The sequence below is a fragment of the Narcine bancroftii genome, chromosome 1 (genome assembly GCF_036971445.1).
Source record: "Narcine bancroftii isolate sNarBan1 chromosome 1, sNarBan1.hap1, whole genome shotgun sequence".
Lineage (NCBI taxonomy): Eukaryota > Metazoa > Chordata > Chondrichthyes > Torpediniformes > Narcinidae > Narcine > Narcine bancroftii.
Genome location: NC_091469.1, coordinates 70,813,398 through 70,832,011, shown reverse-complemented (window position 1 = coordinate 70,832,011; position 18,614 = coordinate 70,813,398). Strand labels below are relative to the sequence as shown.

Here is an 18,614-nt window from a genome sequence, read left to right as displayed (position 1 = left end):
CGGACTTGTCAGCCACAAACGAGCCTGCAGCTGACGTGAACATTACCCATCCATAAATCTTTGTCCGCGAAGCCAAGCCAAAGAAGAAAATATTCCTAGGTAAGTGATTTTCTGTGAATTAAATTCTTATTTGAGTTTGAATCTACTGTTTTGCCTTCAGTCATTCAGTTTATTTTTCTATTTGTATTACCCATGTGATCTTACCTTCTGGACCAGACTTTCACATGGGACCTTGTCAAAAGCCTCACTAAAATCCTCGATGAACAGTGATATTTCATGTTCCCTCTTTGTCCTCATCATCTCTTTCAAGCACATTTTTAATTTTCTACACTCCAGAGGGCCTCGTCTACTTTCAATTCTCTGCACTTACCATATGCTTTTTTTGCCAAATCAGCCTTCGATATCCTGGGCTTCATGGAGTTGCCATAATTTCCTTTCACCATTATGGGAACACGTTGGCGCTGAACTCTAACAATGAATTTCAGATTTGAATATTTCCCACTTGTCTGCTGTTGGCTTACTTACCTGCGAGTCACTTTCCTAAGTACATATCTTATGATTAAAATAAAAGACCAACACTCCCACCCCCAACCCACCCGTAAAGTCCAGGTCCTTAATTTCACACAAGCTCTTCCCCTTGAAACTTGCATAGATATGATCACCATTTCTGAAGTGTTCTCACACCAACACACCAACCACTTGCCCAGCTTCATTCCCTAAGATTAGATTCAGTACTGACCCTTCTATATACAATAGTCTATGTATTCGCTCAAACAGCTTTCCTGGAACTTTTAAAATATCCAACTTATTTGAATTCTTCTCAGCAAAATAGTCCCATTTGATATTAGGGAAGTTGAAATCCCCAATTTCCATACCCCTAATTACACGTAGAAGTCTCAACAATTTTTCAACACATCTACTTCTGTATACCATGCCAATTGAAGGAGGCCTGTGTGGCATCCCAAGTAAAGTGATCTTCCCCTTTTGCTTTCAAGTTTTAACTATGAGGCCTAGTGTTAAGAACCTTTTGGGGTATCCTTCCTCATTATTATGCAATGGACTCTTTAATCAATATTTAATGAACATTGTTTGAGTGACTTCTTTATGTAGCTGAAGAAGAGTAAATAAAGGTTATTTCATTTAGAAAATACTTCAACCCATTATACAGAGGTCAAAAATGGAAACTTATTCACTAAATTTTGTGTTGATGGGCAGATGAGAGAAAATAAGTTACAGGAAAGCAAATGGGGGATGGAACTCAAGGTGGTAAACAAAGGAAATGATGGGGTCTTGCGCAGTCCACAAAAATATTGAAGAAACTCACCAGGTTGCACAGATCCAGAGGAAGTAAAAGACAGTCAACATTTAGGGCCTGAGGGCTTTATCAGGAGTGTAAACCCATCAGGGGATGGAACTGATGGGAGTATTCTGAGAGGGAGATCAGCCTCCTTCTACATCATAAGAAAATATAAAATACAGTACATTTCTGATTATCCAAAATGCTTGGGACCGGATCTATCTTGGGGGATTTTCAGATATTTGGGAATTTTCTCTAAAGCAGCTCAGTAGCATCAGGAGAATACTTGTATTGGCTGTCTCTGATCCCTAACACCTCTCCACCACCATCACCAATCCTGTCTGGGAGCCTGAGATCCCTGCTCCTACCTCAGAAGTGCAACGTCTCACCTCAGCTGTAAGTGGTAGGAGATTACACAGGGATTGTCCTCCAGCAGAACTTCAGCAACCCTGCTGAAAGGGTATTTAACAGAGGGAGCGGCTCAGGCGATCGGGGAGAGGGAGCGGCTTGGGCAATCGGGGAGAGGGAGCGGCTCGGGCAATCGGGGAGAGGGTGTGGCTCAGGCGATCAGGGAGAGGGAGCGGGAGAGAGCATGGCTTGGGTGGGCGAGCGGGGAGAGAACGCGGTATTCAATTCAAATTCTGAGAATGACACAATGCGATTTATCACAAAGTTGAAGTAACTCATGACAAGAAAAAAAGAATTTATATATAAAGAAAATCAGTGCTATCCTTTCCTTCCTTTAACCTGTGGACAAATGTCTCCTTTGTAAAACTGATTTCCTGTAGGCCCACTTGAGTTCAGTGGGTACATTTTTTTCAAATTGTGTCATCATGTCTCATCTGAAAATTATACATTTGGATATTTAGAATTTTGGTTGATCGGTTTTTGGTTAATCAAAAATGTACTGTATTAAAGCAACTTTAACAGTCTGCATTCATGGGCTTATGACAAAATAAGGGCCGCTTCTGTTTATATTGTATATCAATGATTTAGATTATGGAATGAATGGCTTTGTGGCCAAATATGCAGATGATACAAAGGTAGGTAGAGGAGCAGGTAGTGTTTAGGAAACAGTGAGGCTGCAGAGGACTTGGACAGATTTGGAAAATGGGCAGAGAAGTGTCAAATGAAATACAATGTCAAAAAATGTACAGTCATGCACTTTGGTAGAAAAAATAAATGAGGAGAAAATTGAAAAATTTTCACATGCAAAGGGACCTCAGAGTCCTTGTGCAGAATACCTTGAAGGTACACTTGCAGGTAAGAAAAGATGTGCTGGTGTTGGAGAGGGTTCAGAGAAGGTTCACAAGGATAATTCTACAAATGAAAGGGTTATCATATGAGGAGCACTTGGTGGCTCTTGACCTGCATTCAGAAGTTGTGGAATTTGTTGCAACAGGTGGTTGTGAAGGCCAAGCCATTGGGTGTATTTAAAGCAATGATTCATAGATTCTTGATCAGCCAAGGCATCAAAGGTTAAGACCGGGCAGTGGGGCCGAGTGAGAAAATGGATCAGCTTATGACTGAATGCCAGGACAGACTTGATGGACGGAATAGCCCATTTCTTCTCCTGTGTCTTATGGTCTTATAATGATCTATTGTTCATCACTTGTACTTGATTAAGACCCTGATCTCTAGTCTTTATTGTTACAATGTTTTTGAAGATGGCTGATTAGACCATAAAATTCCATAGCTTAAAATGTCAGTGAAAATAATAATTCAGGATTGCAATGAATTAGTTATGAAAATCTATACTATTTTTCAAATAATAGGATCTAAAAAAAGGATCCTTTTAAATAACATTTTTAGGATGCTGCAATGTGTGTATTTTTCCACCTTAACCGTAATAATTAACTGACAATAATTTTATTGGAAGTAAGAGGAGGAGGGAAGGGTGAAATAATCCGCATGCCCATTCCCCAGAAATATCATGCAAAAATATGATTCTTTTCATAGATACTGAAGTGAATATAGTTCCTTTCACACATTTTCCAAAGGTGGAATGGCTTAGATCAAGTTAACACACTAAGGTAACAAAAGTGCTAGAATTCCAAATTAAACAGAGATCAAGAAAATTTGAATCAGGCTCATTAAAGAGGACCATGATAAATCATAAAAAATAAACAATCTGATATTTGGCTTTTTATACGAGTTGAAAATGGCAAAGAACATCAAATGGAGATGAGTTTATGACTAAATCTTAAAGTTGGAGCTCGGATTAGTACCTAACCAGTACATAAATTAACAGTTTGAAACACTAGAATGAATTAATGAACATTCTTCCCTTCAACTTTTTCACATTTATTCTCCACATGCCTTATTGAGCCAATTCCCTGTACTAGGTGCCTTCAATTTCATTTGAATGTAGCAAAAAAGCACCATAAAATAAGTGCAATGAATTTAGCATAATACTTGCAGAACAAGTCTGAGGCTGAAGGTTATCAACCACTATGCAGAATAGAAGAAAAACTGCTGAAGCCGTTAAATGAGCATTAGGCTAAAGTAACTTGAGAAATAGGTAAAAGCAAAGCTCATAAATTTGAGACTGTATGGATCAAGTGTGCATTTAAATTCTTAAAAAGAACAAAACTAACTTATTTACCCACTTCTATCTCAACTTGGATGGTAGTCAATTTAATTATATACATTCGAATGCTTATCTTTCATTTTTGTTTGTTTCTCTTTATTAGATTGCATCGTGTTCACTAATTAAAAATCATCTATACTTGTACTTTGATTTTAAGATTGTAACAAGTGGATTCAAAGCTTCTCTAACAATGAGGTAAGTAAATCAGTGAACATTTCCAACTGGATCACTATTCAGATATCATTTGTGGAATGCATCCCTGTGGGGTTTATAGAGCTTGACAAGAAAGATCTCAGCATTGGCAAATGATTATCCTGCTGTTATGCACTACCTAGATTTATAATGACAGAATTGCAATTTGGACTTCGAATAAGCCACAGTCCCAGTGTTTGCAGAACTGGATTCCAGCATGAATCAGCAACTTCATTAAAAGTGTAACTTTGTTTTTATTCACATTCTCTTTTGTTTATTGATTACTTATGAGTTGAAGTTATACTAAGAAAAGTGACAGTACTATTCTGAGACATATGAATGATGGATGGATGAATGCATTTATTCTCCTGGTGTAGGATTTCCTGTCAGAAATGGGGAAGAGGGAGGGGGAGATAAAAAAGAACAAAAAAACAACCTATAAAAATGTCACAGATGAGAACAGATCATAACACTCTGACATCAGGTAATGGATTGAAAGATCAATTGAAGGATTTTGCATTTCATTGGTATTTGTGTTTTTTGTATATGTATAGGTTCTATGACTTTATTTTCAGTTGTATTGGGGTGGGGGGCGGGGGATAAAAACAGACTCTGTATGTCATTTTGGTGTTGAAAGTGATATATTGTTTGTTTAAATTTATAGAGTCTTTGAAATTCAAAAATAAAATATAGAAAAATAGTAATTTTGCATCTTCAACCCAAACAGCCATAATGATTAGAGTTAAACAGAATTTCATAATTCCTTGGATATTTTCTTTTGACAAAATAAGTAGTATTGAGGTGATAGAGTCCATCTAATGAGAAAGAAGCCCAGACACAAAATTAAGAACAATAATGATTCTGGAAGTGACACTAAATCAGTTATTGTTTTTGGAACCATCATCCTTATCTTAAAATCAGATATATATCATTAAAACATGTGGGATATATATTTATTTTTGCTTTTTCCCATCATTACGTTTTATAATTCATGAAGCTTGGAACTATTTCAGTGAATACTCCTAAACAGCATGGCCACTTACCTCCAAAAATCTTCCTATATTTCAAAGGATACACGGTTACAAGACCAAACCAATTTAAAGTCCACAGTGAAATTCGATAGATATCCTACCTGGTTACGTTGCATCTAGTGTCAATCAAATCATTTTCGACATCCAGGAGGCTGGGAGGCAACCTAGATTCCACAGATGTCATCCTCTTCAGACGCAGAAGGCTAATGCAGAATTTTGCTCCCATCTCTTCCAACTGTCTTGTCCCTATTTGTTGGCCCTTTACAATACATAAAATACAAAACATCATATGTTACAAGGTTCATTGCTGCTGTTATATCATTCATAATCTTTTTGTTTTTCATGCATCTAGTTTGGTTAGTTATGGTTTGTATTAGAATTAATAAGTAAAAGATTCTTGCAGATTTCAGAGTGTAAATGCACCAAGTTACTACTTGGTTACATTGTGCTTCTTAGCTGTATTGTCAGCAATTTTCTTCTTCTAACTATGTCCAGAAGCAATGAGCATGAAATCCTCCAGCACAAAGGCTCCCAGACATTGAGCTCTGAATATTTTCATCAGGTTGGTTAGAAAAGGAAGTAAAGCCAGAAAAACTGTGAAATCAAAAAATTCAGTTGTTCGAAAAATAAAATAGAAATTGGTCAAGAATCATCTGTGAACCGAGAAACAGTTGGTGGTTCAGGATAGAATCAGTTCTGGAAGGTTAGAAATCAGACATCTTGCATTGCAGAGGAGGAGGAGAGCAACCCCCGCCCCCCCCCCCCCAAAATAAAAGAGTATTAGGGATATGTACAGCAGAATCTCGGGCAGCTTAATAAACAACGACATTATAATTTTCCTTTTTGTGGTCATTTCTGTTACAGAAATAGGATGACCCAAATGATAACTCTGTCTTGCCATAATACTATTCTGGTAATGACATATTAATGAGACCAAACAGTAATTCAATCTTGAAAAATAAAAACAGAAAAATACTGGAGAAACTCAGAAGATCTCACGGACTCCATAGGAGGTAAAGATATATAACTGATGTTTCGGACCTCAAGGTATGAGCAGAAAGCAGACAGGTGTCTGAATGAAAAGGCTGGGGGAGGAAGGAAGAAAGGGCAGGGGGTGCACAGGCCAACAGGCAAAAGGCAATAATTGGACAGATAGGAGTGGAGAGGAAAGGTGAGAATTGATCAGGGGAGGGGGTGACTCTGTGAATGCAGAGCCGGAGGAAAGAGAGAGCGAGAGGAAAGGAGAAATGGGGATAGGGCAAGGGGAAAAATGGGGGCAGTGCTAATGGAAACTAGAGAAATCTATGTTAATGCCATCTGGTTGGAGGGTGCCCAGACGGAATAGCCAGTGTCATTCCTTCAATTTGGAGGTGGTTTCAGTCTGACAGTGCATGAGAACATGGTCAGACATGTCAGCATGGGAATGGGGTGAGCAATTCTCATCTTTCCTCACCTGTCCTCCTATCCATATCCAATTATCGTCCTTTTGTCTGTTTGCCAATGCTCACCCACTCCTACCCTTTCCTTCTTTCTTCCCAGCCTTCTTATTTTGGGCCATTTACACTCAGTCTGCATGCTTTCTGCTCATACCTTGATGAAGGGCTTAGGGCTGAAACATCTGTTATATATCTTTACCTCCTATGGACACTTCGAGACCTGCTGAGTTCCTTAAGCATTTCTGTTTTTACTACAATCACAGCCTCTGCAGACTTTCATCTTTCACTTCAATCTGCCAAGCAACAGGCAGAATTGAAGGATAGGAAATAGGCAAATTTTGACTCCAAAACTACTTCTTATTCAAAAGTAAAAAATAGAGGTCAGTCAGTATCAATGAAAAGAGAAACAGACTTAACATTTCAAATCTAAGACATTAATCACATTCCACAAGTGCTGCGTGACCTGCTGATCATTTAGTCTAGAGATACAGCATGGTAACTGGCCCTTCCGGCCCATGAGCTTGCTCAAATGCACATGCACTTCAAGCATTTTTGTTTTAATTTTGGCTTTCCAGCAACTTTGATTTTAATTTATAGCTTCTATTAAAGATGGCATTTTATGGTAGAGGTAGGGTTGATTTGTTCTTTGAGGTGGGATAGCTTTTTGAGAGGCAAATAAATGAGTTCAGCTATCTCAGAAGGATTGTGCTTGTTAATGCTTGCCAGACAAGGGGAAGCAGGTGTTGCAGTACTTACTGAATAAAAGGCTAACTGCAATTTGATCATGTATTGAAAAATTGATCTCAGGGTAGAAAAATTAATCAACAATAGTTCATACTTCTAAACCACCAGATTTTATTGTTCACTAGCGTTGATCTGTAGCCATATGAAAAAAAAGTGTGCAGCCCTCAAACACTTATTTGCATGCAGATTACATTGCTGGCCTCTTAATCCCAAGCATCCATCATCTGCACAAATCTACTTCCACTATGTTGTGCAGAAATCCAGCAGACCCTTCAATTCAATTCAGTGCTTTAAAGCTGCTTATCTAATCTACGGCTTTGCAAAAACTGCCATTTTTCCCAAATAATTATTGGTAAAAGTGAAGCTAATCTCTTTCATCCTGCCAAAAATTCTGTACACTCATTGTTGATTGCATTGCCGAGCAATTGTTTCAGGCCAATTCAGATTAAATGAAATCTCATTGTCACATTCAGCCCATTGCTTGATTGTGCATTCTTCCTACCAGAGAGTAGGCCTGCTTCTACTTCTTCAGTATTGTTTTCTCTGCTTGATCTCTTTTGCACAACCAGATTCAACTACTGCAATACTTTCCCAGCTAACCACCCATCTTCATCTTCTACACATTTGACCTCGTCAAAAACTTAAAACTTCCTAAACCGTATCCTGGGCGATCATCCCCATCTTAGCTGACCTCAATTAGATAATGAGACAGCTCAAATTGTGTTCAAATGTCTTTATAAGATTAATCTTCTTGTTCCATTCAACTCCAATCTTTGTTGTGTCTTCAGATATCTAACCCTGACACTAGAATTACTCTTCTGCCTTTCTACCTCCTTCTCCACTGTTAAGGTCCAAACTACTTCTTTGAGATTAAGCTTTTAGTCGTACGTCTTAACAATACTTTGTTCCATCAATGCATTTCATCACATTAAGAAATAATGAAGCCGTTTGGAATGATTACCTATCATTTGTATCTAATAGAGGATTTATCCCTAAAATTGTAACATCTTTTCAGATACTGGCATCATACATTGACAATTAGCAAAATACTGGCATTTAGCATAACAATCAATGGACAATCAATTTCATTATCTCTTGTTAAATCCAGATTCATACAAATTACTTGAACATAATGGCTACTTATTTAAAGTATATTAACATTGTAAAATTGCTAAGGCTTTCCTCACAATTGTCCAGGATGTGATGACTTAAATCTAGAGAAAATAAAAACATGGATGAAGGTTTCAAAAGCAAATAGCCAAGGCAGGAACAAAGGCAGGTAAAATTCAGAGACAGTTTTGAATAGTTTAATGATGGCATGTAAATGTGGTCTGAAACTCATCTAGAGGCAAAATACAACGGCAACATTGTACTTTAGTTTCAGAGTGGCTTGAGAGTGGTCTCTAATTGCAATCCTTCTGTGACACAATTCTCTGAACACAATTTTTTAGCCCCAGTCTGTGGAGGCAAATGTCCCTGTGGTTTTCTTTTAAATGCATTTTCTGGTTTTTTTTCCCCCCACAGGGAGTGGTATTTCTGACCACCTGTCTGTCAATTCCATATGCATAATGCTTGAAAATAATATAATGAATGCATGAAAATAATTTCAAAGCTGTAACTTCATCTGAATGTTCCAATAATAGATGCCTTTTCACTTAAAATGTGCAATGAAGCCCTGGAATAAGATTACTGTCCTTAGCAACTCCAGTATATCTACTATCATGTTTCTTGAATGAAAGCTGGTTTCTTTTTCATGGATAATTGTATCGAATGAGCGAGGTTTTTTTTCACCAAATGGGGTTGTTTCAAAAATAACAGACTCATTTTTAATCACAGAAGTAATATCTATTTCATGCTAAGTTCATGCTGTTTTATTATCTTATGGCTCTCTTTTTCAGAATCACAGTGCAATTTGAACTAAAGAGAAGTTGTGCACATTTTGAGGGAAAAAAAAGCAGGTGATTTAGATACTTAATAACACATTTAAAATGCTAATTTCATTAATTTGGATCAATCCAGAAAGATTGAATTCTCAGAGATCCATTGTGCAATTTGGAATGGTTTTTACTTGACATGTGGAGGCTCAAAATAAAGTTAAGCTAAGATCTAGCTTGTTAAGTACACACAAACAAGTTAAAGCAAGGATTTGGAGACACACTAAAAACATATTGCTCGTTTTTAGTTGATCTGAGAAGGTAATTGTGAGCCTTTTTCCTTTCAATTATTGAAGTAGTTGATTAAGTTTCTAGGCCAGTTCACGGAGCAGTTAGTGAGAGTCACATCTAAACAAGGCCAAACAAGGACAACAGATCTCCATCCATATGGAATATTAGTAAAGCAGTTGAAATTTTACAAGGGTCTGAGTATTGAGAGCAATTGATTAAAACACTAAAAAATTTGGTCAAACCTTTTTGGTTCTGGCTGCATTTATGGAAAAATATACTGCTTATGGCTGCAATCTTCGAAAAACAATTTGGCCTAAATTTTGCCCCCAAATAATCATGAAGGTGGCAATGTCCATAGTTATTAAAGTGTAAATCAGTGCACATCCTCCAGAATGTGCTTATAAATACACTGACCATGAACATCAACAAACGGGAATTTAACTGCCCTGTCTTTTGTCATATCAGAGACGAGGCAAATAACTTTATTTACATCGAAAGAAGGGTGTGACTTAGCAATACCGGACAGAAAACACATCTGAAAAACCAAGACTTCTTCATCCATAATGATATGGATTTTAACAACATGTTAAGTATAAATAACCAAGCAAACTCGCGGACCTCAAAATGCCTTTACAGTTAAAAGACTTGTAAAATAAAACATTTTAAAAATACATGTTACGTAATTTTAATGTAATCGCATTCATCCATTTTTTATTTAACTTTCTCTGCCTGATTGGCATAGAATTCAGTATTCCAATTTACCTATCCTCATTTGGGGTTTGGGGCAGTTGAGGGTGGGGGAAGCTGTATCCTGACAAAGATTTTTCAGTCTAACCTTTTACACTTGCGCCCTCAGGGTACAGGCCATGTGGTCCCCTTGAGATCTTTATTTGTTGCAAATCACAATTAAAATGTCCACAGAATGGCACTGGGCAAGTGCAAAGATGATAAAATGGAGAGCACTGTTGGTTTGTTACCAGATGTAAAGGAGGCACACTTTCCCCCCTTTACTCACAGGTCACATATGTTGCCTAACCTGTGTGTATTTACAGTGTTCTGCTTTTTTAAAATTTTTGAACTTGAAGCAACTTTAGTGTCAAATTTTACCCATTTCTCATCCTTGAATTCTCCCTATTTCTTGCCAACAATATATTCCATCCATACCAGCTGTTTTCAAAGTAAATTTAGAGTTTGCTCTTACTAATACAGGACATCTAAAATCTGGAAAGCTCCAAAAACTGGCATTTTTTTCCTGGTGCTGGTACAGCTGAGGGAGAGAGAGAGAGAGAGAGAGAGAGAGAGAGAGAGAGAGAGAGAGAACAGCGCAACTAGGTTGGGCGAGGGTGGATACGGCAGCACAATTCAGGAAGACTTAAATCTGGGGCAGCTGGCTTTGTTCTTAAATCTGCAAAAATCCGAAATTCGGAACACACTGTTCCCCAGGGGTTCTGGATAAAGGATTGTGTACCTGTATCTCATTGTTTTTTACATCATGTCTGAATTGAACATTTTAAGGAGTGTTTAAACATAGGTAAACTCCAATTAAGAATTATCAATCTTCCAATAATATCAAAATGGGGATAAAGAAGACTAGATATTGAAAAACCTTAGGTTCTTTAATGTAATGGAGTATCTCTTGTTGGATTGCAATGAGGTGAATTGGATCAAACAGAATCAGTGGGATAAAAAATTGAGCAAGTTTTACAACTCATAATTGATTTGGGGACCAAAATTCTAAATGAAGCAATTTATTTTTAAATTCTTTTTGCAGCAATCTTTAAGTTTTTCTGTTACCTTGTACTTTCCCTGATCACAGCCACAGTAGGTGCTTTCCATTGTATAGCTCCTCGTCACACCAACTTCACGCCACACAACCACCCGTGCAGTGGATTCCTTGGACTTTTCCACGACAAAACTACAGCTGCTCATGCAGAACGCTGGTGCAATTTGGTTCAACACCTTTGGCAGAGTCTAAATGGCCAGACAGTATGAAAATATAACAATTAGCTTAACAGAAATGTCCATATTACATGTTAATTTATTTTAATTGCTGAAGATTATTTGAATTTTCTGCAAGGTTGTACTACTGGGGGAAAAATTTGTAAAACCTAAATACCCAACTACTGTATGTTTTTAGATGAAAGCAGAATGTTGAATTATAGGTATTTGAAACATTACAATAATCTTACAAATAGTCAGTGATGATGCAATTAAATCATCCTGAATTATGCTCTTGTGATTCACAAATGACTAAGGGACATTTTCCCAACAAGGGACAGGACTCTCTTCACAGGAACAGCTGAGAAAATATGATTTCTTAAGGAGACATAAGGGGCGTTAAGTTAAACACAATTAACAGTGCTGGTCAAAACTAAATTGGTGACACTGAGTTATCTCAACATTTGTCATATTTTCTTTCTGCAGAATTTAATTCAATCAACATTAAAATGGGAGTCTGCAAATTGCTCAAAGCCAGGGAATTAATTCAAATTCTAATATAGCATAATACTAAAAAATTATGAACATCTCTATAATCTATAGCTGCTATAGTATGGATTGCAGTCATGATTAACCAAAACATTATTTTTAAAACATTATTTTAAGCAACATGTCTAATTGAAGCAAAAAGCATAAAACAAGCTGTTGGAGTCAACTCAGCAGATCAGGCAGCATTTCTGGAGGCAAAGCAGTGGTCAGTTTTGAGTCAAGATCTTGCATCAGAACTGAGAGTATAAATGAGAGATGAAGGATGAGGGAGGAGCTGGGAGGTGATAGGTGGTGGAATTGAGGTCAAGATGGAACCCAGTGGGGGAGAAATGGGTGACGGCATCGGCAGAGGCTGGGGGTAACAAGTGGAGACAATAAAGGGTGACAGGTTGTGGAATCTGATAGGAAATAAATGTGATGGATGGAAACAGATAAGGGAGTGATGGTGGCCAGATTGGAATAGTAGAGGGATGGGGATAGATGACCGAGTGTGTGAATAAGTGGCAGGTGGAACCAGAACAGTGATTGGAAAGAAACTGAGTAATGGGGCAGAGGGATGGTGTTTGCAAAGAAGGGTGTATTTGAAAAGACCAAGCTGGATAAGAAGGAAAGAGAAAGCAACAGAGGGAGCTCTGGGTTACCTGAAATTGAAGAATTCTATCTTCATATCATTGGGTTGTAGACTACATAGTCAGAATATGCGTATTCTGTCTGCTCCTTCAGCTTGCATTTGGCCTTATCCTGGCAGTGGATGAGGCAGAGGACAGACAGGCTGACGTGGAAAAAGTCGGGTGTAGCTCAGGACAATAACCACACCTTTTGTTGATAAAATGGAGCAGTCCTTGTTCCAAACCTACTCAGGCACCACTCTCCATCTCATTCTCAGTTACATTGACAACCATGTTTGTGCTACCTCCTGCACCTGTAGGGAACTTATCAACTTTGCTTATATCTTCCACCCTGCCCTTAAATTCACTTGGGCCAATTTTGAAACCTCTCTCCCCTTTCTGGATCACTCCATCTCTATCTTTGGAGATAAATTATCCACTGACATTTCACTATAACCCCACTGACTCCCAAGGTACATTGACTACAACTCTCCCACCTGTGTCTTAAAAGGATGCCATGCCTTTCTCTCAATTTCTCCAACTGTTTTTGAAATGAGGGTTTCCACCCCACAACATCTAAAAAGTATTTTTTCAGTTAACATAGGTTTCCCTCACCTGCATCTTCTCCATTTCCTAGACTTCTACTCTTACCCCACCTGAGGCAAGGTGGAGTTCGCCTGTCTCTAAACCTATCTTCCTTCACATAATTTTTCATAATTTCTGCCCCACAATATTATCCCACCATCGATCACATTTTCCTTCCCCATGCTTTTCTGCTTTCCACAGTGCCCACTCTCTGTGACTCCCTGGTTTGCGTATCCCTCCCTGTCCCCAGATACTTACCCCTACCACTGTAGGAGGTGCAATACCTGTCCCTACACCTTGACCTTCGCCATCATCTAAAGACCTAAACTATGTGAGGCAGAGTTTAAGAACCACCTCCTCCAATCCTCTTTGAATCAATTTTCATCCCTACAAAAATATCAAGTGTCATGTCATTTAGTTTCACTAAAAAAAAAGGCCATCATATTTGTTTATGTTTAACACTAGGTTTTCTACCGCTGGCACCATTGGAGTCTAAATGGGTAATGAGTGTATTAAACATATTCATATAATGCCCTTGGTTGCATTCATTTTATAAATTAATACATTTGTAGTCAAATTTGGAGAAGTACAGGAATGGCACTAAGTGAATGGACAGCAAAGCACATCAGATGTAGTAGTAGCATTGTGTTTAAGTTTTGAAACTCAGTATTAAATTAAAGAATAATGATCTGGACAGTACTATGCATGCCTACCCTATACCCAAGGTCTTCCTGAAGGTCACTAGAGGAAGCACTGATGTCAGTTTGCCACACTGTTTCCTTTATGCTGCAGCCATACATGAAGACATTTTTCTTGCGTGAATGGCCATGATAGTCACAAAAAACCTGTTGGACCAATGGAAGACAACATAATTATTAATTTCCCTCATTTAGATGAGAAATCATTCCATCTGTATGCACGATGTCTTGTGTCAATGTTTTTGTGCTATTATTTCCTATCATACAATACTTTTATTTCCAATGAGAACCATTATAGTCATTACGTAATTAAACCACAGGGTGACTGTGAGCCAATTTCTCAACTGGATTCTTCAATGCTATTTTGCCTGGAACTTGTTTAATTTTCTTCATAAACTTCACAATTTTTTGGTTTACCTTACCATGATTTCCACTTGATATTTGGTTATATTTGGCTGTACCTGTCAATTTCATCAAATGGCTGCTTGACTTGATAATCTCCCAGATATTTAGCTCAAATAGGGTACAATCGTTGTTTCCTGTTGTTCCAGCACAAATAATGACTTTATTATCATTTTTATTTGATGATGTTTTGTCATATTTTCCAGCTCCATATTTATGCCGGCAGTTGGAGGCAGATCAATAGATTGAGAGTTGCCACTGCACTCTCTGTTCCTGTACACTCACTTAACCTTCCTGCTTCTCTCTGTCTTTAGCACAGCAAGTTCTGATAATATTCAAAGGAAGAAACAGTTTCCACCAAAACAATAGTCATTAATCGGATGAGATAACTGGCCAAAGAAATAAAGTGGAAATGAATTTTATTTAATAAATACAGAAAGTCATCATAACCAATTTGGGTATTGTCAGGATCACTCAGCTTCAGAGGCACAAAGTAACAGTAATACCAATATTGACAATTTAAGTTAATGAAATTTGATGAAGAATTATTTCCACAGTAAAAAGCAGAACAAATTCTAATGAGATTTTAAAAATATATTATCAAAACAACAGTGTATTTTTCTGCTCGGCTAAGAGATGAATGATTTGGAAATGGGTTAGGATTATGTTTGGACTGAGAATTTTCAAGAAAAGGCAATGCAGTTAGTTTCAGAGAAAAACTCCAGATATCTTGCTGTGAACCCAATTTTTTTTTACTGCATCAGTGTGAAATATTCCACTTCTTATGCCAAACATGTAATGTAGCTTCAAAAACCAATTTAGTTTAATGGATACATGTGGGGAATAAAAGGGACCTGCAATACTGACACAAAGATACAAGATACTATAAGTAATTTACTGCATCAATGCTTAGCTGTTTAAATTTAGTCAGAACTAAATGCATCTGAATTTTTGATTTAAACACATTCAAAGTAGCTAATTCCAAGATTGATCAACATGGGCAAAGTATTTGTTCCTGCCAATTCTATTTTAATTACCTACATGCTTGATTGACCAAAAAAAATGACAGTTCTTGAAGACTTCCTTGATTTGAATAGAAATACCCAGCTTTCACTTAAATCATAATGCCAATGATGTGACCCTGAAACGTAGGTGTTTACCACACGAGTCTCAAGGTTCTTCAAGCTTCTGGAACTCAGATGTAAAGCATTTCCAAATTAAAGTTTAATTAGACTACAAATGAATGATCATGGAATAAATTATGATTATGCAAAGAATAGATTTACTATGCTGCAATAATAATTTCTCCAGTGATTTAACTTAGATTTAATACTGAAATTTTGATTTGCTACATAAACAAATAATCAATTATTACTTGTAAAAAAAGGAAAATGTAAAAGCAGGCCTTATTTGACAGGAATATGGGCAAAATACAGGAGCAATAATTTATTCCTGCATTTATACCATGCTGCATTTATACCATGTTCCTTTAACCATTTCAATTTTAATTCTGTTAATTAATGTGATTAAGTGCATTATTATTTAGATTATCAAATGAAAAAAATGTGAAAATAAATTTAGAGTGATAATTTCACTCCAGTATATTTGAGTTCCTCAGTGGGACCATTACAATACATTTTACATTGGAATTGCTGCATTTAGTACAAGCATTCAGGTCTAGATAGAAAATAAGCATAAATGCTCAAAGCAAACCAAACCTGTGAGCCCATACTACTCTGGATTAAATCATTAAAAATGCAATGATTCCAGGATCCTCGCAATCAGTGCAGATTGGTAAGAACATCTCCTCCACAATCTCCTTAAGTATGGGAGCACCACAGGGTTGTGTTCTTAGCTCCCTGCTCTACTTACTTTACACCTACGACTGTGTGACTCGGTGGTACGACAATAACACTATCTTCTTTGGCCTGGCTTCGTGGACGAAGATTTATGGAGGGGTAATGTCCACGTCAGCTGCAGGCGCGTTTGTGGCTGACAAGTCCGATGCGGGACAGGCAGACACGGTTGCAGCGGCTGCAGGGGAAAATTGGTTGGTTGGGGTTGGGTGTTGGGTTTTTCCTCCTTTGCCTTTTGTCAGCGAGGTGGGCTCTGCGGTCTTCTTCAAAGGAGGTTGCTGCCCGCCGAACTGTGAGGCGCCAAGATGCACGGTTTGAGGCGATATCAGCCCACTGGCGGTGGTCAACTATCTACAAATTTACTGATGATGCCATGATAGTGGGATGTATAAAGAAAGGTGATGAGTCAGCATACAGGAGGGAGGTTAAAAACTTGGTTAAATGGGGCACCAACAACAACCTTGCCCTTAATGTCACCAAAACCAAGGAGCTGATTGTTGACTTCAGGAAGGGAAAACCAGAGGTATACGATCCAGTGATCACTGAGGGATCAGAGGTAGAGAAGGTGGTCAAGTTTAAATTATTAGGAGTTACAATCTCAGATAATCTTTCCAGGACCCAACACACTAATGGCATTGTCAAGAAAGCATGCCAGTGGATCAGAGGTAGAGAAGGTGGTCAAGTTTAAATTATTAGGAGTTACAATCTCAGATAATCTTTCCAGGACCCAACACACTAATGGCATTGTCAAGAAAGCATGCCAGTGCCTCTACTTCCTTAGGTTTGATATGACAACAAAAACTCTGTTGTTTGATGGGGTGTCGAAGGAGGGGTAGCACTTCTGGTGGGGGAGGAGCCTGTCATGCCACTTTCGGGCAGCTAGTCCACTCAATTCTCACCTGTGGCTCCAAGTAGCTGTAGCAGACACACCCTGGTAAACTATCTTAGCAGTCGGGTTAAACCAGGTGAGGGTAACTGATGGGTCTTCGACCCTCGGTGAAGTAGGGGATTTGTCTGTCCCAGCATGTGAAGTCTGGCCCTGGCAAATTGAGCAGAAGAAACCGATTAATGGTCCAACGGTCAAGAAGCCAGGCCCAGCAAGTGCTGTGGAGTGCTGAGCATAAGATACTTAGACGTCCTGGTCATCACTGCAGCAAGAGAGGTCTCCAGCAATAATGGTTGTCTGTGTTACTGGATCAAGGTCTCTTCTGCCGAGAGAGTGGGATCACTCAATGGCTGTTTCACTTAAAACTCTATCACACACAGGTTTATTATTATTTTTTTATTTGGTGTTTTCTTCCAATGGAAGGAATACCAATAATATTGTTGCATAATTGTTTGCATTGTAAAACATCAATAAAAATATTTTTAAAAAAGAAGAAAACATGCAGATGTCTAGTGCAATACATAAAATTGCTGGAGAAATTCAGCATGTCACACAGCATCCATAGGAAGTAAAAGACAGTGAATAATGATGAAGGAGGAGCTGTAAGTGCAAGTGTAGCTCTTCTTGTGGTCACAGGGTTAGGTATCAAGGGGGTGTTAGTGGGAAGGTTTGAGTGGATGAGTGAGTCATGGAGGGAACAATCCCTACAGAAGCAGAGAGGGATGCGAAAGATGTACCTAGTGGTGGAATCTTTATGAAGGTGCTGGAAATTGCAGAGAATAATATATTGGATTCAGTGGCCGTGGGGTGGTAAGAAATGATGAGAGAAACCCTGGACTATTTTATATGTGGGAGTGAGCTAAGGAGCCAGGCCATATGAATGGGAAATAGAGGAGATGTTGGTGAGGGCTGAGTCATGGCAGTAGAGGGGAAGCCATGTTTTCTGAAGAATAACTCAGATCTTTTGAAATGGAAGGTCTCATCCTGGAAACAGATGCAGTGGAGATGGATAAATTGAGAGAAAGTAAAAATGCTGCAAAACCACTAATCTTACCATTTTAATGTTGTTAACATCAGCTTTAATAAGTTTAATGCTCAGAACCTCACCCAACTCTGGTTTTCAAGCTCAGATATAAAAAAAATGAACATCAACTGACAAAGAAAATAAGATTCTGTGATGCCATGAAGAGAAATTGAAGGACTCCACAAGAGACATATATCAATCTCATTACTAGATTACTGATTCTTTATCAACAGTGGTACAAAAGAGCACACCAGGTTTTGCTGCACACACCAACTTTTGATACAGATATAAAACGTGTATTTTAGTTGCAGCATGAAGTGGATTGTATTGACTTATCTGACCAAATGTTATTGACTGAGATTTATGCTCTGTCGTCTTAAAGGGACGAGCTCTATCTCAGTAGGATACCACGATGCACAGAAAACAATGTGATGTAACCAAAGTAAAGTCACAAAAAATCTACTTATTATGCTGTGTTTTTTTTAAATCCTCACTCAAGTGTATCAGCCATTTTTGAGCCACATTTCATGGGAGTGTGGCGGTGTGAGCAGTGGAAGAAACACAGCCACCACGATGAGGGTCATTAACGACTGTTTTTATTCACATTCAACAC

General features: G+C 38.1%; 1 protein-coding gene across 15 annotated transcripts in view; it reads right to left on the bottom strand.

Moving 5' to 3' along the window:
* agtpbp1 (ATP/GTP binding carboxypeptidase 1) overlaps positions 1-18,614 on the bottom strand; it is a 336,033-nt gene that overhangs the window by 44,251 nt on the left and 273,168 nt on the right. For 13 of the 15 annotated variants that reach the window (XR_011354825.1, XR_011354830.1, XM_069929750.1 and 10 more), the window contains 3 exons: positions 13,849-13,980; positions 11,250-11,426; positions 5,212-5,369 (listed from right to left, as the gene is read on the bottom strand). Coding sequence is in view for 11 of the 15 variants with exons in the window: in XM_069929750.1 (XP_069785851.1) it covers positions 5,212-5,369; positions 11,250-11,426; positions 13,849-13,980 (467 nt within the window). In the remaining 4 variants the exon portion in view is untranslated. Of the gene's footprint in view, positions 1-5,211; positions 5,370-11,249; positions 11,427-13,848; positions 13,981-16,990; positions 17,131-18,614 lie in introns of those variants that run through there. The other 2 variants (XR_011354831.1, XR_011354832.1) reach the window with 2 other exon arrangements.